Source organism: Melanotaenia boesemani, chromosome 12 (assembly GCF_017639745.1).
Source record: "Melanotaenia boesemani isolate fMelBoe1 chromosome 12, fMelBoe1.pri, whole genome shotgun sequence".
Classification (NCBI taxonomy): domain Eukaryota; kingdom Metazoa; phylum Chordata; class Actinopteri; order Atheriniformes; family Melanotaeniidae; genus Melanotaenia; species Melanotaenia boesemani.
The window spans coordinates 17,015,910-17,043,361 of NC_055693.1; the positions used below are offsets into that span (position 1 = coordinate 17,015,910).

Sequence of the window (27,452 nt, forward strand, 5' to 3'; positions counted from 1 at the left end):
TGATGAACAGCAGGGGCCCCAGGACAGAGCCCTTGGGGTGACTGGGAGTGGGAAGTAAATGTTTTCAACTGGATGAACTGAGTACGGCCAGAGAGGTATGATAGATAGATAGATAGATAGATAGATAGATAGATAGATAGATAGATAGATAGATAGATAGATAGATAGATAGATAGATAGATAGATAGATAGATAGATCTGTCACAGTGCTTCTTGGTAAAAAAGAAACAAAAATGGAAAGCCTGTTTAGTTCTTCCTTTAAATTATGCTGAATTTGTGGGATAAGCAGGAGTTTAAAAGTTCAATATTTCATATTTCTAAGGTTAATAAGCATTAGCCTACTTGATATCAGTACAGTTCTAAAGCAAATCACTGTCTAATTGGTAATCCAACCAAAGCTCTTCTGTTTAGCCTTGTTTACAGCCTGTTTACACCCTGTCTGTGTAAACTCCTTCCACTTGTGACGTTTCTTTGGTTTACGAATGACGACGTGCTTGCCGTCCTTTCTTCCTCACTCTGATTGGTCTACTGGAAAATGAAAATGACATTAACCAAGATGGCGCCTGGAGGTAGAAAAAAGTGATGAGAAAATAAAACAACAAGCGACATAACAACACAGCAGTGTGTGTCGATATACCATTCGCAGCTGTTTCAAACCAGATCTCTGTTTTATCACCGGGCAACTGGCGGGCACGCGCAGAGAAGTTATTCAGCTAAGTGTTCGTTAACTAGTAGCTTGAAGTGGCTAGCGTTAGCTATCTTTAACTGCGGAAGGCGAGTGAGGAGAAGACAGGCAGGCAGATCCAAGTAGAAGCTGACAAGTCAAAAGGATTTATTTATTTATTTATTTTTTAAAATAAGTGACGCCTTTGATACTCGAAACACCATTGAAGAGCCGTTTGCATTCGAAGTGGGATCTGTCAGGGAAGTTTTGTTTCTCCTCTGATAAAGAAAGCTGTAGAGACGAGGAAAGGCGTCATCTTTTCCTATTTGACGCCATGGCTCACTCTCCTATTCAGGCTGGACTGCCGGGGATTCAGGTAAACATAACACACCGCTGTGTTTTTGTTTAGATTCTATTTTCTTTGGTTGTTTTTATTTAATTTTATTATAACCTTTAGAGGATGATTGCTTTAATTATAAACCTCGTTTTTCCCTTCAAGTTTCGCCTTACAGAGATGCCTATAAAAACGTTATCTACCGAGACATTTTATCAGTGTCACATTTTGCCGTTGTCACCTTTGGTTTGCACTGATAAACACAGCCGCTCGTCAAAGTCCAGTGAAGCAGGAATTCGGAACGAAGGCTGTCATAAATGTTGTCACTTTGTTACTAACTGGTCACATCGTTTGACTTTTTTTTAAAACTATTATTATTTTTTTTTATGCTAGTCGAGTATTATCCTAACCAGATTAGTTGTTTATTAATTAATAAATAGCAATTTCTACATTTTCTTCCTAGATAGTTCATGTGTCAACTGTCAACAATCCTGTTGTGTAAGACCAACTAGTTACTTTTGTATAAAATAGATAAAAAGATTTTTCTTGGGCTGATCTGTAGTTCAAACATTGTTTCATCTAAAATGACACGTAAATATAAACTGTTGCTCTAAATTTAAAATTTTCTGTGACTACCTTCAAGTTGGTGAAGCATAATTGGCATTCGTAATGCTGCTGAGCCATCTGATTGTCAAATTTATTGGTTTTGTAGAGGAAGCAGCCACCATCTGATTTAAGGTTGACAAATCTGATAACTCCACCTCTCGCAATTACTGCTTGTGGCCTGACTGTAGTTATCTTAATTGACCTCAGTCATTTCCATCCACCTGTCAATTCAGGCTGGATGAAAGGAAGAACCATTACAACCATTCTCGCACTTTGCTACTTCTTCTGCTATACTTTAATGGCACAAACCATTAATCGTGAGGTGCTTAACAGCTTTTATTTGAATGCCTGCATTCCAGTTAACATTAATTGACATTAACATTATGGGTTTACCCGCAAAGCCAAGCGCCACACCTTCTCTGTGGATATATTTTGGTTTTAAGCCAAATGTACAAGTAGAGGCCAAAAACTTGGATCATTTTATGGATTTACAGCCAAAATGTATCAGTTAGAGTTGCTTATATTAATTATGAATAAATGACAGAATACACCTAACAAATCGCAACAAAATCACTAAATACAAATATGTATTTGACAGTTATCAACAAAAACTTTATTAGTATGAGCTCTTCTGATTACTTTCTTATTTATAAGTTGTTTATGCTTACAAAATTGTGGTATTATTATTTATTATCATTAAATTTGGCTGCTTACTAAGTCAACAAATTCTCAGGAAACAAAAAATGCCATCACAACTTTCCAAAGCTTAGATGCACACCTTCAAATGCTAAAATTTTATACCACCCTTCATACAAAGGCAAAGCTAGGTTTTTTTTTCTTTTTTTTTCAAAGTGAACTCTAGATGTAACGTTTTAAACTCAAAATTTATTTATAAATTTTTGTAAAGTACTTTAATTGGAACCATCTATTGATTGTACGGTATGTTGGTCTTTGTATGGAATACTAACAACATCCTGGAGTGGCAAACCCAAGATATGCATGCTTGTCTGCAGTCCATTCAGCTTCCACACTTTGAGTGAATCATTAGCTTGTTCACATACATAAAATAAAAAGGTTACAGGGATAATGGCAGATGTGCCCCTAGGCTTCCATTCAGAGGGGTAGCTTGTTAGCAGTAGTATGGCTGGCAATGATCCATCACCCCTCCAGGGTGTGGTACTTTGATGTGTGGATGACACTAGACTACACAGTAGTGTGGTGCAGATGGGAGAGAATCAAACACTGGCTTTTGGAGCGAATTTCAGGCAGCTTTAGTTGGTGCTGTAAACCTGCTGACTGTGGATATGGCAAGTACATTCCCATCATGTAAAGCCTGTGGTCACTGTGCTCCTGTTGTTTTTTCCCCATTGTTTTACAGAGGTCAGCCTCAACATTATAAATTTCACCTGGATGACTGACCACACCGGTGTTATGACAGCATTTTGGTTGTGTTGTTTCTACCCAGCTTTGTTTTGCAGTGCTGTCTTTTCGTCTTTGTTGCAGAGCCCCTTTGCTATCAAATTCAGCACCCACTTCTCTGCCAGTTTTTCAAAGTGCAGCTGCTCACCTCCCTTTCTATTTAGTTTTGAACACCCTCCATTAGCACTTTTACAGGAAACCATTCTCTTGGGAGGACTGTAAAGCTTTACACTGTGTGAGATGGATTATTGTCTTAGGGCTAGGTAGTGTGTCATCTAGCTTAATTGCTTGGAGTTTTTTTTTCTTTCAAACAAAGCTGCTATAAACACACTGACACTTGGTACATGTATGCAAGTTTGTAGTGATGGGAAAAAATAATTCTTATAATTTGTGATATTAAATTGGAAATCTTGAAAACCAATATTCTCTTCCTGGTGCACCAATAATAAGACATTAAGCTGTGTCAGTAATTTAAGATATTCATCAGTTTCTCTTTACCCTTTAGGGTGGACGTCAATAAATCACAGTCTCATGTGCATTGTGCTGTCTTACGATTATGTTGTGTTACTTTGAAACAGCAATTCAGCCTGAAAGGGTTAAGAAGCTGTTCTGCATGAGGAAGTCAAGAACAGGCCGAAGTGAAAAATTGGACGTTTTTATGGGCTCTTCACCAGTTGATAAATTAATGGAAAAAGATGGGTTTAGATCAGGGGTGTCCTAAGGTGGTCCTCGAGGGCCGCTGTCCTGCAGGGTTTGAATGTTTCCAGCTTTACACTTGAATCACATTAAATGGCTAACAGGCAACACGTGACAGAAGGTATTGAGGAGAGCTTTTCATTTTAATAAGATGTATCAGAGCAGGGAAACATCTAAAACTTACAGGACTGTCAGCACTTTTGACAGCTGTTATCTAGGTTTTAAGTACTTTACATGAACGGAATAAAGTTTTGCAAACAAACCAAATTGTGATAGTGAAATGAAGTGGCTCAAAAAATGTAATGGCAAGCAGCTGATCACATTTATATATTGTTTGGTATGTGCCAGTAAAGAAGAAAAACATATTGCATCATCTATGAAATGGTTCTGAATGGATTTTTGAAGCTTGATTACATAAACTTTGTCAAATGATTAAGAGCAAACGGACAAAGTTTCTTGTTAAGTATGAAATCACCAGGTCAGTTGTTGTTTCTACGTAACTTCACCCACTGCAAAATTTGAAGAATGCCTGAAAGTGCAAGAGTTTTTAGGGATTAGGGAGCAGAGAGTGGGCGGGTCGGGATGTACAGGCAGAAATGATTGACAGACAGCAGCTCAGCTCACTAGCAAGATGCAAAGCGAGATTCACAAAGCACCTACGCCACAGAGCGGTCTTTGAGGTAGACGTTTCCCCTCCTGAATCTCCTCAACTACACAAGAACAAGGTGGTCCTGAACTGTATCAGTTTGAACCTTTAGCGCCGTTGTGCTGGCCTGTCAGGAGCTTCAGCAGACTCTGGAAAGCTGTGGCGACTCGTGGCAGGTTGTGGCAGCTGCAGGAAGTGCTGCTGTAAGTTGCTGCTGCTATGACTTGAGCTGCTGTCTGTCACCAGATGAGGATCAGCAGGTAAAGAATAAAATCCAGTGTTAGTTTTACACCCCTCAAAAGCACAAATCTCTCCCATTGCAGGAAAATTTAATCAGAAACTCTGTCAAAGAACAGAAGTCTGAAACTAGCAAATCTACACTATTTCACCATTCATATGCGTTGGTGGACGTAGTTTTCTATGCCTGCAAGGCAAAGACCTGCCTATCTGCGTCTGGAGGGAGGGAGCTGTGAGGTTTTAAAAATATTTTCGTGACATAAACAAGCACCAGTACGGCTCTACATCACGAAAAACAAAACCTGGTTTTGCCCTGTTGGGGGTGTTGTGGGCCGTTTTTTACTCACAAAATCCAGTTTTTTAAATAAATAAAAATACTAATTTTATCAACAGTATAGGTGGTTTTCATCACAGATAGTAAGACTGTGTTGTTTACAGGTTAAAAAAAACACATTTATTGGGTGCACTACCCCTTTAAGCTCTTCGTGAAGTATGACTTGACCGGACCAAAACTAACTTTTTTTGTCTTCTTGCGGCCTCGAGAACAAGAACAAAGTTCCCGCTTCTCATGGAGTATGTAACAAGCTTTTCTCTGCTGCTTCAATTTTTTAAGTCTGAAGAATCACAACGTTACTATAACATTAAGACCAGAACAAAGACAAGGACAAAATGAAATAGGTCTTTACTGAGTGTTTTGTGTGCGCTTAACGGAAAAAAAGATACAAGATGCAAACTGTTACATTCTAATTACAGTTATATGATATATTGATCTAAATGACAATTAGTTTATTGCATATGTATAAATTGAAGTTGTTATGTAATAAAACTGTACAAAACGGAAAGCTCAGGTTAAGGAAATTAGACACTAATAATTTATGGGAGAGCACTGACAACTTAATTTCTGTAAAATGTTCTGCACTGCAAGTATCTTCAGGAGAAAACTGTGAAATTAAACGTTTGTTATGTTTCCTGCAATGTGTTTTGCTGTCATCACATAATATGTCCGTTTTTAGCATGCTGGTAAAAATAATAAGATGTTGAGTAGAGCTTTGTTTGGTTATAACATTTTGTGTCAACTATTTTTACAACTTATTGAGGAATAATATTTTCTAATACCCTTACATTATCAAATGTAAGGGTATTTGTTCTATAATACCATAGTTAAGTAAACTTGGTACGAATTTAGAACAAAAAAAGAAAAGAAAACGGCAACAAAAGGATAAAAAAAAGTACATTGTTGACACCAGTTATGTTTAGTTTCAGCAAGTGTTTTTATCCAAAATCAAAACAAGTAGCTGGGCTGTTATTTAGAAAATGTTATCATTGTATCAATGTAGTAATATTTTTTATTATTATTTTTTTTTGCTTTTATTGTAAGCAAAAGTTTATTTATTTATTGTGGTGTTTATTTATCTGATTTCAGCTGTTAAGTTTCATGTGTTTTGCTAATTTTCACCATACATCTTTTTCTCTGTCACTCAGAATTTCAAAGCTGATCCAGAGGAGCTTTTCACTAAACTTGAGAGGATAGGGAAAGGCTCTTTTGGAGAAGTCTTCAAGGGCATCGACAATCGGACTCAGAAAGTTGTGGCCATTAAAATAATTGATCTGGAGGAGGCTGAGGATGAAATAGAAGACATTCAACAGGAAATCACAGTTCTAAGCCAGTGTGACAGTCCGTTTATCACCAAGTACTTTGGATCCTATCTCAAGGTAAGCTTCAGCTTCAGAGAGACTCATTTAGTGAACTTGTAATAGCCTATGTTTGACATAATGGATATGCTAATAATGTTTTCCCGCAAACAAGAATGGGCAATGTAGGTCAATAAATAATTCAAATGAGTAATGGAGCAAGTATTGCCTGTGAAATATGGTAAGTTTAGTGTAGAAAACGTCATACCATGACGTACACTGGCATTGCAGTAATACTGACCTTTAACTGGCTGTTAACAGTGCATTTTTAAAGGTATTTACACAAATGGAGATAGGCTGTGCTCTTCAGTTATAAAACACAGCAGAATTAGTAACATATATATATATAGCATATTTATGTTAATGGTAGACGAGCGTATGTTCATTTTAAAACTCCTAAAAATAGTTGGATCTGTGAGTTTGCACACCACATCGCACACACTCACCCTTTCGTATTACATCTAAAATCCAGACCAACCTGCTTACTCTTTTTTACACAGAAAAAAAGTGAAAGGTCATGGTCATATTTATACCAGGAGCTGTATTGACAGAATCACTCGGTTGCCAACCACAATGTGTTTAGTAACTAAAACGCAGATGATGTAATGTGATGATGCTTTTAGTGCCTCTTACAGCATTTGTAGTGGTGCTTGAGCCCAGAAAAGAGAAGTGTGCCATGAGTTAAGTTATAAGTGTGCCACTGCAGTAGCTGCAGGAGAGAATCAATGCTTATTGGTCTGTATTTTGGTATTTGTTCTTCTTTTTCTTTTAATGTGTGTTTTACAAAACATGGTAAAAAGGTATGATTAGATGTATCTACATGGAAAACATTTCAGCTCCCATTTGATTGGTGTATACAGGTGAAGTTAGTGCTTCAAGAGCCACCACACACAGACGGATCCTGGACATGGACTTCAAATGTTGTATTCCTCTTGTAGATGTATCATCTACCAATATTTATATGCTTTTGCCTCACATACATCATATAAGGAGGCTTTCTGCTGAATATGCTCTCTCCCAGCTGGAGAAGATGCAGGGGAATGGCTGTTAAGAGCACACAGGAGGCGTTACAAGATGTAGAAACTGCTTAGTAGAAATTACTGTTTTTCTTTGCATCATGCTGAAAACAGCTGATGAGGCTCCTTATGGTGTTAGAGTAATGCATGTATCTGTATGTATCCATAATAGCGCAGATCATGTGGAAAACAAAAACAAACACATGTTCATATACACAGCAACAGCAGATGCTCTGGAATATTTAGTAACACCTTCATGTCTTACTTATTGATGTTCATAAGATTTTTACCAGGATCCTGGGTGGAAAAGCCACGGAAAGTTGGTTGTCAGTGTTGTAGACATTTGCGTTTTCATATGTCATCATTCCAAAACCTAACTAGTTGGATCATACTGTTACTTTTGTTGCTTTATTTATCACCTTTTCACACAGATTTAGCTACTTAAACAATAAGACTGTTCCAAATATTATCTGATTTTATGAAAAATATTATTGCTAAAAATTCAGGAAAAAATAATGTCACTTTTGGGTAAAGCTGGTTCTGTCTGGCTTATTCATGAGTGGTGTTGCTCACCTACCAGCAGAGTAGAAACGGTAGTGGTGTTCAGGGGAAAACGTGTGACTGACTGCTTAGTTGCTAATTTGGATTTAGACTTTGACAACAGTGTAAAAATCTAGTTAATCTCATGTCAGCTGATTTTCATAAGAACAAGCACTATTACTGAAAGTTATTTTTAAAATGAATTAATAAAAAAAAAGAATGAAAAAAATTATAACTAAGTTCACATTTTTATTTATTTATTTTTTTATCTGCTTTGAAATGATCATTATTATAAAAAGAACAATAAAACCTAAGCAGAAACATTACGTAAACATACTGAAGATATGTAAACATACATATCTTTATGCTTAAAACAAAATGCACATCTTTAGACACGCGTGCTGGCTGCTTCCTGTTGGCTGACTGTATTTTCATTTGTCATTAATCTATTGTCCACAAATATGTATAGACTGTTCTTCACTACAGACTTCAGTTATGTGTTCACACGAATTAATGTGAGCTGCTGCCACTATTTGTAAAAAAAAAAACACAATCAGCCAACAAGCCTGACTGCTTCATCTTTACTGTGTTTGTATAGATTTGAAGTTGACTGATTTAAAGTGCCACAAGCATGGTCTACTTAATTTTTTACCTTTGTTTTGTAGTAGATGATGGTGGAAAGCTGAATTATAGAAGCTGTGACTACTAATAGTCTCTGGTAGGGTTATCAAGTAAATTTTAAACCTGGTTGGACACTCAGGGGAAAAAAAACTCACTTTGATACCATTTGTGATTGCACAGAGGCATAAAAGACTAATTAAAAGACATACAATGTTTTTAAGAAACAGGTCTTCAGATTAACTTCATCCACCACCAGCATTGCAAAATGAGAATTGTATAAAATATCTTTCAGGGTGCTGTGTGCATGTACCTTCTTGTCTAGAGTAAAAAATACATCTCACTGATTAGTCTTTTTCATAATTATAAAATATTCAGTAAAACACAAATACATCAATTTGTAACAATAATCAAATTATAAATCAAATTATAAATTATTTTACATTTTGATATTATAATAACGATGCATTTCCATTACATTGAGGAACCCTAGAATGAGGCATTTCTGTTGCAACAGCATCTCTGAACACTGTCTGATCTCATTTATTTTTTAGGGTACAAAATTATGGATTATTATGGAATATTTGGGTGGTGGATCAGCTCTTGATTTGGTAAGTTATTGAAATAAATGATCAAACATAAATAATATTTAGTTTCCAGTACATAATGACATTTTTGTTAACTGGCAACCCAGAGTCACAAATCTATTCACTTTTGTAGTTAGAACCCGGGGCCCTTGATGAAACACAGATTGCCACAATCCTGAGAGAAATCCTGAAGGGACTCGAGTATCTGCACTCTGAAAAGAAAATTCACAGGGATATCAAAGGTAAATGTGGTTACCACCATTGTCTACCCTCTCTGTTTTAGCAGTAAATAGTGTCATGTGGACAACAGTGGTTCTGTCGTCCTGATGAAACTGTAGTGAGGCTTTAATATTTCTTGGCATCAGGAAGCGTACATTTATTCCACAACCTTCTTGTGGTTGATTGATTTTCAGTGTTGAGTGGGAAATCAGATCCAAACACATATCAGACCATTTCAGCCACTTTTCCTGTTGTTGGTGTCTGTGATGCAAATAATCCCACTAAAAAAGCTCTTAGAACCTTAATTATTGCTTTATGATCAGAGAAACTTGATTCTTTTTTCCAGGGAAATAGTCTGTTTTATAAGCAAGGTTAGTCATAGAAGTAGAGAAGAGTCAGTCATGTCATTCAGGTTAGTGAGACATAACCTGGTTTTTATCTCTTCAGTGCTGAAGGGTCATGAATTACAGACCATTTTCAAGAAAGCTTTATGATGCAGTTCCTTTTTTCACTTGATTTTAGCTGCCAACGTGTTGCTGTCAGAACAAGGCGATGTGAAGCTTGCAGACTTTGGCGTGGCTGGCCAGTTGACAGACACGCAGATAAAAAGGAACACTTTTGTTGGAACACCTTTCTGGATGGCACCTGAAGTCATAAAGCAATCTGCCTACGATTCAAAGGTCAGTTCTCATGATCACAGCCTGTTTTTGTGTTTTTTTTTTATCACAGTCTGGTTTCACTACAGTTAGGTTTTTAGGTGAATGTCAGTCAGTTTGAAGATGACTGGCAAGTAGCTGACAGAAGTTGAAATAAAACCTCTTTAAACACTAGAAATCAGAAAAATGTGGAAGTGTAAAGAAGTTTAAATGCATGTATGGATGTATGTATATGTGTGTGGGAAGCAATATATATCATAATTTTTTCTTAAGGTTTATGTGAAAGTTAATCATGAACTCGACGATTTCAGTGAGCAAGCTTAGAGAAAACTGTTATATATCTTTATTATAAACTGCTAATACTAACTCAATACCATGAATTTGTAACTATTTTAAAATTGGAGTGAATGGAAAAATGAATAAAATAAAGGAACATTTACTGTAGGCTTAATAAAATGAACTATTAAGTCATTAATTAAAGACTTGTTTATCTTCCTTTTCAATACATCATTTATTTGTTTGCTTTTCTTTGTCAGGAACATTTAGGTACCATTTGAGAATATTTTTCTGGACTAGAATTGACCCAGTAAATATTTTTAGAATAACCCAAACATGAGTCATTGTGGCTTGTCAACACAGGTGCTATGTCACTGCCTTCTTTTTGCAGAGCTTCCTTTAATACACCCAGAAGTCAGCCCATTTAAATGGCATTTCACACAGCATTTTGTCAGTTCCTTAGTGTGTGTGTGTGTGTGTGAGATTGTGCTTATTTTGTTAAAAAGATATTTCCACCCAAATGTCTTTGTTTTTATAGGCAGACATCTGGTCGTTAGGAATAACAGCAATAGAACTGGCTAAAGGAGAGCCACCCCACTCTGATCTTCATCCTATGAAAGTTTTATTCCTCATCCCAAAGAACAATCCACCGACACTGGAAGGAAACTACAGTAAACCACTTAAAGAATTTGTTGAAGCCTGTTTAAATAAGGAACCAAGTTTTGTAAGTTTAAAGTACCCTTTTTTTTTGTGTGGCATAATGAGTTGTTTTTACTGAAATGTACATGCATGAAAGAGCTATTCTTTTAACATTTTACTGTTTGTGTGTTTTCTGCAGAGGCCAACTGCCAAAGAGTTGTTAAAACATAAATATATTGTAAGGCATGCCAAAAAGACAACTTATTTGACAGAGCTGATTGACAGATACAAGAGGTGGAAGTCTGAGCAGTCACAGGATAAATCGAGCTCTGATGAATCTGATGAGTAGGTTGTCTGCAAATCATCTTCCAGTTCAGTGGTTGGTGTGGGTGAAGCCAAGTTTAACAACACTGAGCATACTGGTGTTTTATTGTAGTGAGCCAGACGGTCAGGCATCTGGAGGTGACAGCGCTGCTAATGATGACTGGATCTTTAACACCATCAAGGGAAAAGACCTGAAGAAGGTTCAGAATGGAGAAGCACAGCCTGCTGAGTTAGAAAGGAAAGAGGTAATATGTGATGTAATTATAGGTGACAAACTTGACATAGTTTTTAACTTGCTAATAACATAAATGTGTTCAGAGGCTCCTAAGTTTAGTTCATTAACTAAAAATCTTTTTTTTCCCCCCCAGTTGCAGGAGAGTCTAAAGAGGCCTTTGTCACAAAGTTTATTGATGATATTCTCTCCATTGTTTTCTGAGGTAATGGCATCACAATATTTAAATTTCCATCTATAATTGAATGTTTTATAGCAAACTATTTAAATAAATGTGTATAGCTGGTCACCCTGAATTAAACCAGTGTTTGGATTGACTCGGAAAGAGTAAGTAATTGGAAACTTGTTGTTGTAGTTGAAAGAAAAAGGTGAGACAAGTAATGGCAAGCCAGAAACTGCAGAGAAGCTGAAGGAGGCCATATTCCTGGCAGAAGACGCACACCCGGGGATCTGTGACTCTCTGGTGGCTGAGCTAGTGCAGAGACTTCAGAGGTAAGCAGGAAGCAGGTTGAGATCCTTAATTTCTTTTGTCAAGCTTTTTTTTTTTTTCCTTGTAAAATTTACTGCATTTGCTTAAATGCTTCCTAAATGTGATGATTGTCAGGGCTGGATGTGTGGGGTTAGTTATAATGTAAATCTGGCTTTCACCTAAAGAGGGGCTCTACTTTAACACAGCAGGAGATGTATAGAAGTTACTGATACAGACAGATACAATGGTTTATAAAACAATTCCACAGCACTGAAATTTCCATTTACAAACTACAAATAGATGTTCTCTTTAAGCTGCTTCTCTCCACCTTTGCCTCTTTATCCTGACCAAACAGAGGTTGTGTTGAGTTTCATCAGCTGAGAAACATCATCATCATTAATCAGCACATGGTAATTCAGCTCTGTGACTCTCCTGCTGGCTCGGAGGCTCGTCAACCTAAACCCCCAATTTCTTCTCTGTACCTTTAAAATAAATAAATAAATAAAAATAAAATAAAAGACGGAGAGAGAGCGAAACTGCAATTGATAAGAAATATGCATCAGTCCTACCTTTTCTTACTTTGTAACTTTATTATTACTATAAGTATCATAATGTCATCAAGCTACAAGAGCAATTCAAGGCTTAAAAATAAAGAAAAACCTGGATCCACATCTAAATTTATCATTTCCAAGTTGCCTATAACCCCACTCTGGTACAAGCTTACTAAATATAACTAACTTTTTTGAGTAATCCTGCTTAACAGACAAATAAGCCGAAGCTGCCACATAATATTTTGACAGAGCTGAAAATCACAGCTTGAGTCAGGTCTGATTGTGAAGAGTTTTAAACAGCTAATATTTAGAGAGAAAATGCCTCATTATATAAACCATTCAGGAAAAATAAAATCATTGTTGTTGGTGTGCAGTGAACTTGTCACTGTCTAGTTCTGTCCCGAGGCCTGTAAATATTAACGGTTTTGTCTGATGTGTTTTTAACAGGTTTTCTGTGCCGCAGACGGCCACTGCTTAGTGAGAAGAGCTACATCTCGCTCTGCTCTACTTTTCCACCCTGGTGGCAGCAGTCAGACTTTTTCCTCTGACCTCCACAGCTGAGATGAAGTCTCCCAGGAAGGTCTACATCACTCATTTGCCTGAAGCAAATCCTGGCCTACTTACTGTCTGTTAATATGCTAGCACAGCACAAGAGGGTCCTATTCAGGACAGTTAGTGGCCATTCATTCAGCTGCCACCTGCTGTATGATGTCTCTTCTTAGCACCTCTTTTATCTATTTTATTTTCAGAGTGGAGTTGGTCATCTTTCTGGAATGACTCAAGTTTTTTGGTGAAAATGTGGCTTTTTCACAAAAAAAGTTTACACTCGGCACCCTTTCAGAAAGCCTTTGCTTAATTAATTGTGTGCATGGTTGTGTGGGTGTGTGTAGCTGCACAAGATATTCTGTGAAATGTGCAGTGAAGAGTGACGAGTGAATTGAGGCATTTGATTGAAAACTCAGGTATCATGCTTTAAGTGGCTTGGGCCCTCTGGGAGATGGAAGGAGCTTTCACAGGGTGGTTGTACAGACTTGTAAATAAGCTCATTTCTACAAATTCATGAAAACATGTTGGGGTGTTTAGAACCACTGTGTACAAATGGCCAAATGCAATCTGTAGATAATGGTTTTAAGGTAAATATTTTGAGAGTGGCCACAAATGAGATTGCCTTGCTTTTGTGCTTGTTCTTTTGTATATCAATCTTTGTTTTCTTTCTTGTCTCTGTACCTGTAATCTGAAGCACTCATCTAGTGAATGAATCTGGCTGCCCTCATTTTTTTACTATTGATTCATTATATATTACTTCATTTTCGTTAACTTTTTGGATTCACACTCTTTGCTGTTGCAGTGATAATATTGGTGAATGTAGAAAAAAAATTGGCTGGTTTATTGAAGCCTCACCAGTTTAAACACTGGATGCTGTTTTCAACATTCATTCCACAAGGGTATAGCAGATCAGGTTTGGTAGACTCTACGTCATTTATTTGCTGAGTGTGTGTGTGTGTGATTGATTAGAAAAACTGAGGTTTCGTCCTTTCATTCCATTAATAGGGCAGTGCCATCATCTAGTTTATACATCAGCAGACTGTTAGTCTTCCTAGAAGCTGCTGTGGTACCATCTCCTCAGTGTACCTTCAGCTTTAATTGCACTTCAAATATAAATGCCTTTGACTATAAACAAAGTAGCCATAAAACAGTAGCATGAGACTTGCAGTATTTTTGCAGGTACGCACCATACTACAGTATGAGACAGAAGTCAATCTGAAGTCTCGAGACTTGGACTCTGGGGTGGGTCATGCAGTGTAATATTTGCCTGGCTGTAACTTTCCATCTGGACATATGAGAAGTTTTCTAGTCGCACAGTAAATGCACGCAGGTCTAAACTTCATGCATATTAAATTATCATGCTGTCAGATGTACATCGTAGCAAAAAAGCCAAGAGGTGTTAAAACAACAACAAAAACAAAAAACATCTGCACTGCTGATGACTGTAGTTTAGAAGGAATGTGCATGATAGTATTAACAGTATAAAGCCTACTGCTTTGTCTGAGTAGTATGTGTTGTAGCATACTTCTGCAGGATGAAAAGAATGTCGAGTCCTGAACAGAGTTGAATCAGCCTTATAGTATTTGTTTTAAATGGAACGAGTGGTGTCAGCTTTAAATGTTAGATTTTTTTTTTCTTCTGTTTTTGTGATTTCTCAGTTGTTCTCCCTTCTAATGTAAAAATGCTTCTGCATTTATTTTTTCAAAGATGGCTCCTGATAATGGACCAAAAGCATTTCTTTGGTTTCTTAGTATAGTGCGCATGCACAAATGGACCTTTTGTACTTTGCTGTCATCTTTACAGTTGGGGTGGGGGCCGGGGAGTGTTTTCATAAATCTTAGGGGTCAGATGATGGCTTTTTTTTTTTTTTTTTTTGCTCAGAGGCTTACCACAGTATTACATAGTGTACAGTGCAAGTTAAAGAAACAGTCCTGTGGTTTAGGAAATATATTTGTTTTTTTTTTCTCTCTGGGGGAGGGAAGATATCAGTGCCGACTTTATCAAGTTCCTCTCTACAGTCTAACCCAGTCCAATATATGTTTCACCTAAAGTTTTTTTTTTTAATTCTCTCTCTTTAGTTTCACAGTAGATGTTTAATTCAGTTTAATGCTTCAGCATTGATGTCATAGTGATGATAATGCACTGGTCCACAATAAAGCACAATTATTTCTAATCATCTACCCCATTTGTAAATAAAGGACCAAAAAAAGGAAGATAAAAAAAATCAATGTCTGAATAATATAGTCCTGGGACATCACCTGTAAATGAATAATATGTAAATCATGATAATCATAATAAAATCTAACTCAGATGTTCAGCTACAGTCAGCTTTTGTTTAGTCAACAGTTGACAGGAGAACAAGCTGGAACAGGATGAGCGGCATGGCTGTGTCTAACCAGAGCACAATACCATCATCACCTCTGAATCCCTCTTACTGGACATTTTACATTTGAGCAAAACAGTATTAAGCAGTTTACTTGGGGGGCGGGGGGTGTGTATTGTTTTCAAGACATCCGTAACTTCCTCCATTTGTTGCCTTATACTGATTTAGAGTCCAGGTGTTGTAACGTGTCCTACGAGTCCCACTCTTTATGCTAAGTTAAACTTATTGTGGTGTTTAATTGACAAAGAAATATTGAGTGTTTCCCAAACTAGCTAACTATTTCTCATAATTTGGAGATTTTATTATTTTAGGAATAACATTTTAGTCGATTTCTTTTGGCATACACAGCTGCCATATTTAGTTTGCTGCTGTAGTGAACACACGGTAGATTGAGTAAAAGTTGTTAGAATCCAGCTAACACCACATCAAGAAACAACAGCAGAGTTCTGCACTTTTTTTTCTCAGCGAAAAATTGTCCACATGTTCATTCCAACTTCACACATGAGTGAGAAGTGCCATGTTAGCTCTCCGCCCCAAACTGAGACTAACGCAATACAGTTTGCACCTTCTACATGGTCTGTCTATCTTTGTATGTGTTGCACTTTCTAGGCTTTGTTTTGTTTTTAAAAGAAGTGGTACTTCAGGTTGTAATATGTGCTTTTCTCCCCCTTCTTCCTTTTTTGTTATGTAGATATGTGTGTGCATGTATCTATGTGTGTGCGCAGTTCTACCCTTTGCGTGTAGTATGGCAATAAAGCATTATGATGGCTAGGAGTCCTTTCTTGGTATAAGTTGGCATATATTCAATTAAACTATTTTTCTAACCCCAAACAGCAGTATTATTTAATACAGGGAGTGACGTTTGGTTCTGTGATGTGTTCAAGTTTCAGTTAACACTGGAAAGCAATCATTTTAAAAATGTAAATTTCATTTTGTGTGATTTTGCTGGCAGTTTGTAGTCCAGTATATGTTTGCTAGTTCAGGACAGTGCCGTTGGATTTATTGGAAGCTGTCAAATGATTGAGAACAAAAGTAAAAAAATAAAAAAATCAATACACATTGAAATTTGCTTTGCTTGTTTGTTTGTGATTCAGAATGGAAATATGAACCTTCTTGCTGGTTTTGCTGTTAAACTGGTCATTTATTTAGATTAAGTTTGGTGAAACAGCCAATAATGTCAAATGGATTTCAAAAAAATGTAATTTTTCAGCATTAAAAATTAAGAGAGAAATTCATAAATTGCTACAAAAACATCCAAAAATACAGCTGCATCAGAGATTTGTAACATAATTGTTTAACCCTAGTATTGTAAGGAGGCCTTATTTCTAGAAGGAATAAAAAAAAAAACCACTTGATGCAAGTAACATTTTAAAAAAAAGTGACGGGTGAGCTTGCTTTGTGTTGCATCACTTCTTTTAACAGTACTTTGCAAGAGTTACAGAACCCAGGAGGCCAGTAGCTGTAGTTTGAATATTGAAAAGCTACTCATGCTACTTAATCTACCTTTTTGGCTTTATTTTATGTTTCATAATATGCCAAATATTTAGAGAAAAACAACTCTGCTCTAAAAACAGCCACTTGAAAACCCAGATCTTTACCAGAGTCATGTTTTAATATTTGCATCATGCAGAGCCTTCAATGAAAAAGCACATCCTGCTCCAAAGCCTGTATGGTTCAGAATTTACAGTGCTTTAAGTAATGTATATATTACCCTTTAGCCCAGAGGATCCAGCATCCACGATTTCCAAAAGAAATTCCAAATTTTGACTCATCTGTGCACATGGCTGTTTTCTACTTTGCCTCAGTCCATCTAAACTGGGTTTGGACACAAAGGTAACGTTATCTTTCCATGCACTGTTAAACTTGTTCCCGTCTGTGTTATGCAGATCTGTTTGAGGGAATTAATATGACCAGACTTTGACTTCTCCTTTGCATGACTAATTTATTTTTCTTTTCTTGTTTTCCTTCATTTAAATGTGTATTGTAGATGTTAAATTGTTGGCCCATGCAGTCAGCCTCAGTGATGAACTCCTGACTACCTTTGATTTTTTTTTCTTCCTGGGATGCTCTTTTTGTACCCACTCATGGCATTGAATTATGTCATTCACATCAAAATCTGAAGTTTATATTTTCCCAAAAGACAATACATTTTTTCAGTTTTAGCATTTGACTTGATTTTTGTTCAATTTAATTTAAGATTTGAAATATTTGTAAGTCATTGCATTGTGTTTTTATTCATATTGTTACACAGCATCATTGCTGAAATTTAGATTATTAAGTATTCAGATTCCTGGCAAATGTAGTATAGATGTTGGAGTGCTAAAATTCAAATACAACACATTGCAATCATTTATGCAGCTTATATCCTTCCTGTGAAATAAGCAGCTAATGAATTTTTTTCTATTTAAAACGGATGTTCATGTGATTTGAATTCATGAGCTCAATTTAAACTCTGAAACAAGAGTTCCACTTTGGTGTATTTGGTCACATCACATGACAGTCATTGCTGCTCAGCTATCTTTTTTCCTTCTTAAAAACTTCTTTTCATCTATGCTTAAAGCTACAGTTCCATGATAGGCTTGCAAACTCAGTTAGTTGATAAATATCACGTTGAAATAGTTTTCTTAGTTAGCTGATGTTGCTTGGTTTTACATATACAGATCCTTAAGTTGCTACTGCATTTCTCATGACTTTATCTTAGATCAAATGGCTGCCGAAGGATAACCTTGAAGGACATATATGATCAGTGTAAAGTTGCCTGGAATTTATGTTTGAGGGTTTTAAGGAAGCTAAAACTTCATAAATCCAAAAAGAAGATATCTAAACTTTTAGTAGTATTATCCCACAACAACTGAAACACAGCTCCTGAGCTGAAAATACATTCTGAAAATTTCATTTGCATGACTAAAAGAAATGCCTTGCCTCAGAACCACATCAAAATCTGTCAGCAAATACCTCACAGCAATTTTTATTTATACATCCAAAAACAAAAGATCAAATTTCTCACACTATATACAGATATTACATACAGTGTTTGTACACATATTACATAATTTGTACACAAGAAAAATATACATAAAAATGTAAACTTTTGTATACAAAAAATACCTTAGACAAATCAAACAAGGACCAATAACAAAAGGTGACTAGATTAGCTCATCCTATCTTTAAAAACAGTAATACAGTACATTCAATGAGTACAGGAATTTGTCAGCCATCTCTGAATTCAAGCAGTTACATGTGCCTACGAGCCCTGTAAGTTTTGTTCTACGTGGTTGTCAGGAGAGCAAACTGGTGCAGCGACTAATCTCATGCTATGTGGTTACAGCAGTGTTACCTTATTTTCAAACTGACACTTTCAAACTTTTTTTTTTCCTCTTTTTCTATTTACTGTGTTTTATTAGCGACAAGGCTGCAGTCACTGAAAAGCCCAGTGGTCTCTAGTGGAGCTACAGGTTTACACTTTAGACTGTTTTCTCTTTGGAAAGAAGAGAGACAGAACTGGGCCTTTTCACAGCTGGAGTCAGGGGGTCTGGTGCAGGCTCAGAGCTGTTAATGATGGCAGCTGTTCATGTGAGCGTCCAAGGAAAAAAAAAAAAAAGAGGGGGGGGGGGGGGGGGGGGTATTCAGGCATGGGGCATGTGAAATACCACCGGTCTCATCCACTCCTGTGCAAATCTATGTAGAAATAGCATGTTTATCTGACTGATGATGCATATAATCCAATGTTTGATACCAACAACAATCACACCAGTCACCATTATTTTATTATATGCTCTTACACAAATGGTTGCTGCACCATCTCAGACTTCTTCCTGATGTTTAATAGCTATCAAAAATATTCTCCAAAAGAATATTGTTAAAGACAAAACGACAGCACACAAAACAAACATTGATCCCTTCAACAATGAGCAACCACTTTTGATAGCCATTAAAGATTCATTCCACAAGACACGGGTTCCACTGAATACTTTTCAAATAACAATTTCAATCCATTGCTACTCAATAATTCAACAACAAACCCCAAGATAGACTTCTATTCTATATACCAAATATTCAACAATGTCTGATAATCTGTCTAATATAATGTCTATCAAAAAACCATGGTTATACCGCTGTGTGAGTCAGGAAGGGGCTCCTTTTTCCTAAAACTACAACCAGACCCTAGGTTTGCATCATGTAGCTTAAAAAATCACTTTATAAGTGAGTAAAACAGACAGTGCTTTACTTCAGACGTGCAAAATACACTAGTTCATACCATCATGGTACACATAGCTCATGAGCTATATTTATATATATATATTTATATATATTTATATATATCCCCCATCCATTGCCTTAGCTTTATCTAGGTGGTCTGTAACTGAATTTTCATTTTCTGAGACATGCAAGCCACTAAAGACCATTGTATATGTGGACCAGAGAGCACCTTTGAGAGTAGACACTTAAAAGTCCCTGAACTACAACACTGTCCTCACCATAACACTGAAGCTTGTTTAGTAGCCTTAAAAGTCCACTCGTGAGAGAAGTTGGCCTAAGTGAAACTGTTGTAAAAATCTGGAGTTTTTCAGTCATAGAGGCCAAAGAAATGATCCAGCTGGTTTCAGTAAGTGAAGCTACAAGTAATGACACCAATAAAAATACCTCACAATGCTAGTTATGTTAATGTGTTTATTGCTTTAAGAACTAGACTTACCTTCAAGTGTCTACTAGGCCACTCAGAGTGCCACAACCAATGGTGAGGTCAGAGATTTTAACGTCTGAGCAAACCAATAAATGAGCACATATACAATATACACAATATATAAAACAACTGTTTAAAAGTATTTTGATAAATTCCATTTGTGAAGTCTAAGATTCTATATCATGATAACAGTTAAATAGCTTGAAACATAATGGGTCACAAATATGTCACAATGTGCACTCTTATTTTCCAGAGGGTGACAGCGTATTAAACAGGGAGAGGTGGGGGTCGCAATGGCCATGTGAGCAAGGCAGGGTACAGCTGATCATTTTTAAGACAGGACTTAAACTGGTAAAGCAATCAAAGCTGATCACTGATTGAGGCTTCTATGAATTCTGAGAACTGTTACAGATAATCTCTGCTAAGGTCCTTTCGCCAATTTTCACCCGTTTATTTCATTGCAACATCTGACTGCAACCTCCTGCTGACAAAACCACAAGGCATCAAACATGTGGACTCACACTGACTTTAAATCTCAGACACCGCCTGGCTACAGAAGGAAAAAGCAACTGAGGGGGAATATTGAGGAAAACCCGAGCTTGTGCAAATTTCATTATCAAATAGTGCACTTTTACCACATTGCACACGTGTAGCAGATGAACAGGGGTGGTTTGTCAGAAGCCAGCTTACTGGATTCTAAGTAACTGTGAATCCACAGACTGTCATGCTGCCGCTGCACGCCACCTGCTCTCATTTACTTTGCGTGAAGGGCGGTGTGGCGCTGTTGGCACTTGCAGCAGTGGCACTAACTATGGAGAAGCCTGCAGGGGGCGCTGTGGAGCTATGGCTGGGCTGCACGTCTTTCGGGATGCCACTGTGGGAGGCCAGTTGATGGCCGAAGGCCGCGCTGAACTGAGGGAGCTGTTGCTTGGGCTGTGTGGAGGTCAACAAATCGTGTGACGAGGCTGGTAGTGAGGATGAGGGGACAGGAGGTGTTGTTAAACCAGTCATTGCGCTCTGGGGCATGGCTGAGAGAGCAGCCATCGGCTGCAGCGTCACAGAGTGGGTGGTGGCGGGGGGAGTGGACAGGGATGTTGATATGAGATGACTTTCTGATCTTATGAGATTGCCAAACTGTGTGGGGTCAGCTAGGGGGAGAGGAAGGTTGTTCCATGTTGAGCGTGGGGGGCCGGGTACTCCACTGAGAGGGACTTCCAGCAGAAGAGGGGTGTCTGTTTGGTAGGAGCTGGCATGGGGAGAAGATATATGGTCACTATATGGGGATGGGACATGCTCACTGCTGTAGTGGCTGCCTTGGGGAGATGATGTGGGGGCATCTGACTTTGCCAAAACGTGCGGCACGTGTGTCCGAGAAAACGTTTGCTCTGTTATGGAGGTCTGAGTGAGCAAGGAGGTGGTGGAGGGGGCTACTGCAGAAGAAGATGAGGTCAGGTTGGAGCACGATGCTGGGGGCTGGTTGGCAGACTGTGATGGTGGAGAGGGAGGAAAGTGATCCCCACTTGACTGCAGTAGATTGTCCTCCAACTCTAGGCTGGTGAAGTTCTCTGTAGGGATGCGGCTGTTGAGCAGGTCCCCCATGCCCCCTGCCTGGACTTGTCCAGGAAACCCAGTCATGGTTCTGTGGTCCACTCCTTCAGCAGGGGCCAGTTCTCCTATGGAGGTCAGGCACACCAACGAATCTGGGTAGGATCCCATAGCCTGCAATGCACGTACCAACTCCTCAGCCTCCTCTGTGGTGGGCAGAAGCTCCCCATTCTTGCCTGCAAAAACATTAACATGTATCATTACATATCTGTTATATCACACATTATGAGTACTTTATTCACGTACACATGACAGGTACAGCAATGAGCTGTTAAACAACCTTCAAATAAGTCAAAGTCCTGCAGGTCATCAGGTAGTCTTGGTAACACATCAGAGAAATCCTCATGGTTTAGCTCGAGGTCATTTGGAATGTCTGCCATGTCATTGGTTATGTCATCAGGAAGCTCCTCAGTACTCAGGTCTGGAGTTGAAGGGCTCCTGCCAGTAAGATGGGATGAAAGAAAAGCTTAGAGAACAAACAAAACATGCTCCTGCAGTGACAGAGCTGCATGAACACAAGAATAAGGGTTTAGACACTGGAGCTCCCTCACTAAATTTTTAACACAACAGGGCAGAGACAACTGTGGCAGACCTGATGCTGGCCTGTGAGGGCATCGTTAGGCTTGTAGAGGGCATTCCCAGGTTCCCCTGCGGCAGCGCTGGAGGGATGGGTTTCTGAGGCCTTCGCGGCCCTCTCCTCCTCTTCTTCTTGTGTTTTTTGGTGAGCGCCGGCGGTTTGGTCTTTTTACGTGGCTTCCGCTGTTGCTGCTGGTGCTGCACTCGTCGGTTTCCATCCCCACGCAGGAAATTATCCTGTGCAAACAGACACATGAAAATTGGGGAATATTTTTTTTTTTTAATTTGGTAAAGCTAACCTAAGTGAAAAGGCTGCATATTTAGCTTACTTACACAAGGGTAGTATCAATCTGTTCAAACGTCTCTCCACTGAGAGCAAATGAGCCAATTTCCCATAGAGCCTCAAAATCTTCCATTAGACACTGAACTCACCATTTTTTTGGCATGCTCTTCACAGAGGGGTGTCTGGTGCGTGATATCAAACACGGGGATGGAGCACTGCTGACCGTCTGCAAATTTGGCTGTGCAGCTAGCAAAAAGCTGCTGGGAACGATTCAACAGAATGTCTATAAATGACAATAAAGGAAAAAAACAACACTGCACGATATTAGAATCGCATGCATTAGTCTTCCATAACCACCACCACTCCCCACCCAGCCACTTAAAAAAGCCCAGAACAGTTAATCTCAGCCTATCTCCTCCTCTTTTCAGCACCTTATTTTAAGGGCCTATAGCACGTTGTTTTTAGCTTGTGCATCGTAATTTTTAATTCTATTTATTTTCTTATTATACCGTAATATTGCTCTTTTATCTCTAATTTAAGGAAATATTTGTTTTTTTATTTTGTGTTCTTACTCTCAAAAGTAAGTCGCTTTGGATAAAAGCGTCTGCTAAATGTAAAATAGAATGGTGCACCGTTGCTCAGTGTAATCACCCTCAATTTTGTTGTACCTCTACGGTCCAATGACAATAAAGCCCATCTTAGAAAGTATGGGGTATAGAAAATATGGGGTTTGTTACATAAGTGTGCATTTATCATTCAGTAGAGTAAGTAATGGTGAAGAATAATCATTTAATATTTACAATTAACAGAATCATGGCTGTTATTCTGAACTTACAGAGGTCAGCTTCACAGTGAGTATTGTGACAAAAAGGATACGCTGAAAGCAGTGTCGAGTGAAGGGCAGAGCTCTGTTGTTGCAGGCTTGGCCCTTTGTGCTGCCAGTGCACATCCCCGGATCTGTGCTCTGCGGCCTTGCTGGAGCCGCACTGCAAATAAAAACAGATCCAGAACTGAGCAAACTGCAACTAAACAGACAAGATCTCACATTTTTTTATGTTTAAGCTGAAAAACTGAATGTAACCAAGTAATAAATTTAATGGATTGTGCCAATTAGGAGTCCTGACACATACAGAAAAGTGATATGATAGACGTAAAATACCATGAGGAACTGCTGCTCAGCTCCTGGATCAGCTGCCCTGCACAGTCAGGGTTGTTGTTGGCAGCGTGCATCAAGGCTTTGCGGAAGGCATAACGGTATCTCTTCTGGCGGATACTCGCCCTCTCCTGCCTGCACATGTGCTTGTATTTGTCCTGGAGGTATGAGCAAATTCTAAGTAGTCGTGTTCTCCGTGAGGAACCACCGTCATCTTCCAGCCTACATGGGAAACATACAATGGTCATCATGACAGGAAATTCAACTGCTATACTATAGAGCTAATCACTGAGATACAAACCCATTATGTGGTCTCCATGAACTCTGAAAAGGAGAAAATCTTTCTGCCTCCTCCTCTTCATCATCATCAGCACTGTCCTCTGACCAGTCCAAACCTGGAAGTGAGCTTGTTAGAGTGGCTCATCTATCTCACTAGGTTCATATTAACCTACAAACTATTAGCAAGAGCTTTCACAAATGCATGTGAATTTATACAGCTGAAAAGCTAATGTTAAATGAGTTACCTAGATGAGGGAAGAGGGCTCCATGCTCCCGATGTCTCTTGGCACAGAGCTGCACAAGGTGTTGCAACCTGGCCAAGCAGCTGGCAGAAGGTGAGAAGGCTGTGGGATGCATTACGACCACATGCCGCTGATTGTTACTGCTACTGTCTTTGCTACTGACAGGCAATTGAGTAGCAGCGAAAGGCATTTTCCTGCTGAGTGATGGTCCAGAATGTTGCCCTGGACTGGGCGCTGCATTCACAGGCATCCCTGGAGGCAGAAAGTTGACCGTCTGAGGTGGTGGTGGATTGCATAATAAACCCTGCTGCTGTCCTGGGAAGGTGAAGGAAGAGGAGTGCTGAGGCTGCTGGAAAAGACCTGGCTGCTGCCGCGGGAGATGAGTGTTGAGTGGTGACGATGGGTGGACACGGGGAATAGGAGAGGGTGTAAAGTGCTCACGAGGTGGCTGGAAGAGTTCCGTGTCGTTGCAAAGTTTCTGGTTCAGGACCAGCCGACTTTGTAGTTTCTTCTTGATGGTGTTGCCCTTCCGAGGAGTGCCGACATCCTCCCCATCTGTATCATCCTCATAGAAGGCAAAAGGGTCCAGGAGTTCCCCGTCGGGGAGGGGTAACAGGCGTGTACAGGGGGGAGATGGTGGAAGTTCATTTATACCATTAGGAGCTTTCAGAGCCAGAGAAGGAACAGTTATATTGAGCGCCACTGACTCCAGATGAGCCCGAGGGCGCATTTCCTCTAAAGCATCATGCTTCTTTTTCCGCTCCTTCTTGGGGATGAAGCCAAGAACCTGCAGGTGACTGTTACAGTATCTGAAAAACAAGAGTACATCCCAATGAGCAAATCTGCAACTTAAATATTCCGTTCAATCAAGTGAAATCTGCCCCACATGAACACAATATAAATACACACCTGCGGTCCTCAGACTTGGGGATGGGGTTGGTACATCGCTGGCTGTTATACTTTGCCACATATTCACACTGCTTGAAGGGAGCTGTCTTGTCCTCCAGAACGTGCCGGATACAGAACGCATATCCATTTAGTCTGCGCTGTTTGCACAGCTTAGGACTATATGAGCACAACGGCTTATTGTCCACCTCTGAGAAGTGTATGTGTTTGCCTTCATACATCACGTGACTCTTGTCCTTGACAACATCAGCTGATGGAATAAAGAGAGGAAAATAAAATCTCTGAAACGCCACATTGGGGGGTCACATCCATGCACATGCATGGCTGAGAGGCAGGGCAACAGTCACTTCCTCTACAACAGGTGATTATGAAGTCCTTGTCAAATAACGGTATTATGTAACAGTATCTAGCATTATTTACCGCGAAAAAATATATATACTGGTCAATAAAAAAAATACACAACAAAATGGGAATACTTAAAAGTTCTTTTATACCACATAACGTCATGTTAGGGAAAAGGCATGACAAATATCTTGCCGTACAAGTGGTTCATAAAACAGCGACTTGCCAGTGCCGGGTGATGAAGTGAAAACTCATCAGAACAAAAAGTCACCGGTTTACTATATAAAATCTTGCCTCGCGCTTTTAAATTAATGCAAGTAAAGCTTTAAGTTAAGTATAGAATGCCACAGGATATACTTAAATTTCATTTATTGCTTAACTGATCCATTAAACTTTGTTTTAGTGTTAGTGTGCTTCAATTCAACAGCCAAGGTACACATTACACACACAGTCACGAGTTGAATAATTGCCCTCATACCAGCATTGCTTAACCTTTGAAACTTTGGTTAAGACGAGAACTGGGCAGGCAGAAAACAGAGACTATTAGCAAGCGTTAACTACCATTGGTGCCTGGGGAGCTAGCCTGCTACATTAGCTTGGAGCCCGATAAACAGCTGTGAAACTTTTAACTATTCAATTGTAAACAAATCTATGTTTGCTAGACACCCGTAACCCAATTTAAAAAGTCTAACTTAACCAATCCCACGTGGAAGAACCACGTTATCAGCATGTGCTAAATACAAAATGTCAAATTAGCTAGTTAGCTATGAAAGCTAAAAACACAAATTAGTAGGCGGTAGCTTACCAGGAAACGGAAACATCTGCAAATGGTAACATGATAAAAGTCTATTTCCAGTTTAATTTTATTTAGAAAATTACAAACAATATGTATAAAATACAGTAAATATTGTATCAGCTCCATCAATGACCTATAACGTGATATGGACACGATACATTATGGTCAAATAGTTTCAAACAAAGGGTATACATACCAGGCGGAGGCCTGTTTCCCAAGGCCCCCGCAATAATCGATATGAATTACAGCTACTATCGTTACCTAATGTGACGTTAGCAGGCTACAAAATAACTATAATGCATAAATACGTAAATATACCCAAGGTATTAGGAACTCGAAGAGCACTATAAGTTCAACAATACAAAACTTAAAAAAATCAGAGGCCCGTTAACTTGGATGAGACGGCGGATTCTCGTAGAGCTCATGACCGACTAAAGCCTCGGCAATGCGGTGCACTCAGAAATCGAAGTCGAGGCTGCACGCGACTTTGCTTACCTTGAATTGGTATGGGCTTTTGGGTATTCGCTCCAGATAGACGGCCGAAATGTCTATTAGAATCAGCTAGGCTATTTGTACATCGATGCTCCAGATAGGAAGGTAACGGTGGTCTTCATCGAGCTTGGTTTATCATGAAATAAGGATGGATGTAAATATAGGCTATCCAAAGCAAATTACAAGCAGTAGGTAGGCTGCTGAGGATATTTGTTGGAGCCACAGCAGACTCCTCACAGCACCACTACAGGCACTGCGGGGACATGACAACAACCCGTTCAACAACAACAACCTCTCCTACCATATTGGAAATTCAACTTTGTTAAACGTCGTACAGTGTACAAGTATCATATAAATCTCTTGGTGAATGAAATTATAGTTTGTGTTAAGGACAGCACCTTTTACACGTTTCACATTTAAAACAAATGACTTAAAACAAATGGACTGGGAGGTCCAGCAAAGTGTTACAGTGTAAAATCCACCTGGACCACGACTATCATCGTCCATATGAATGAGTTATCAGCCCTGCTGCCACACTGTTGCCGGCTGTTCACTAATGATGGACCACGTGCCAATCAGATAGGCAGGTTCAGTCTGGAAAAGTTAATTAGGTGTCACTAAAAGTATTTATTGACCAATAATTTTCAAATTAACTTTCATATGTATATATATATATATATATATATATATATATATATATATATATATATATATATATATAATTTTAAAAATCACAAACTTAAA

General features: G+C 38.7%; 2 protein-coding genes across 3 annotated transcripts; one reads left to right on the forward strand and one right to left on the reverse strand.

Annotated features, from left to right (window-relative positions):
* Nucleotides 1-536: 536 nt before the first annotated feature.
* Nucleotides 537-16,119, forward strand: stk24a (serine/threonine kinase 24a (STE20 homolog, yeast)). The gene is made up of 11 exons (XM_042001902.1): nt 537-1,040; nt 6,085-6,315; nt 9,023-9,079; nt 9,189-9,297; nt 9,797-9,954; nt 10,745-10,930; nt 11,045-11,190; nt 11,282-11,414; nt 11,538-11,606; nt 11,757-11,893; nt 12,869-16,119. Exons 1-11 carry the CDS (start codon nt 999-1,001, stop codon nt 12,897-12,899), a joined length of 1,299 nt encoding a protein of 432 aa, XP_041857836.1. The 5' UTR covers nt 537-998; the 3' UTR covers nt 12,900-16,119.
* Nucleotides 16,120-18,302: 2,183 nt separating this feature from the next.
* On the reverse strand, nt 18,303-27,305 carry LOC121650400 (INO80 complex subunit D). Of its 2 annotated transcripts, XM_042001892.1 has the most exons (11): nt 27,191-27,305; nt 26,712-26,834; nt 25,082-25,328; nt 24,176-24,981; nt 23,953-24,046; nt 23,658-23,873; nt 23,375-23,484; nt 22,648-22,781; nt 22,232-22,452; nt 21,920-22,077; nt 18,303-21,815 (listed from the first exon to the last, which is right to left on the reverse strand). In XM_042001892.1, exons 3-11 carry the CDS (start codon nt 25,297-25,299, stop codon nt 20,785-20,787), a joined length of 2,988 nt encoding a protein of 995 aa, XP_041857826.1. In that variant the 5' UTR covers nt 25,300-25,328; nt 26,712-26,834; nt 27,191-27,305; the 3' UTR covers nt 18,303-20,784. The 2 variants fall into 2 exon arrangements, with proteins under 2 accessions (XP_041857826.1, XP_041857825.1); XM_042001891.1 differs by lacking the exon at nt 27,191-27,305 and having other exon boundaries at nt 26,712-27,184.
* Nucleotides 27,306-27,452: the final 147 nt, after the last annotated feature.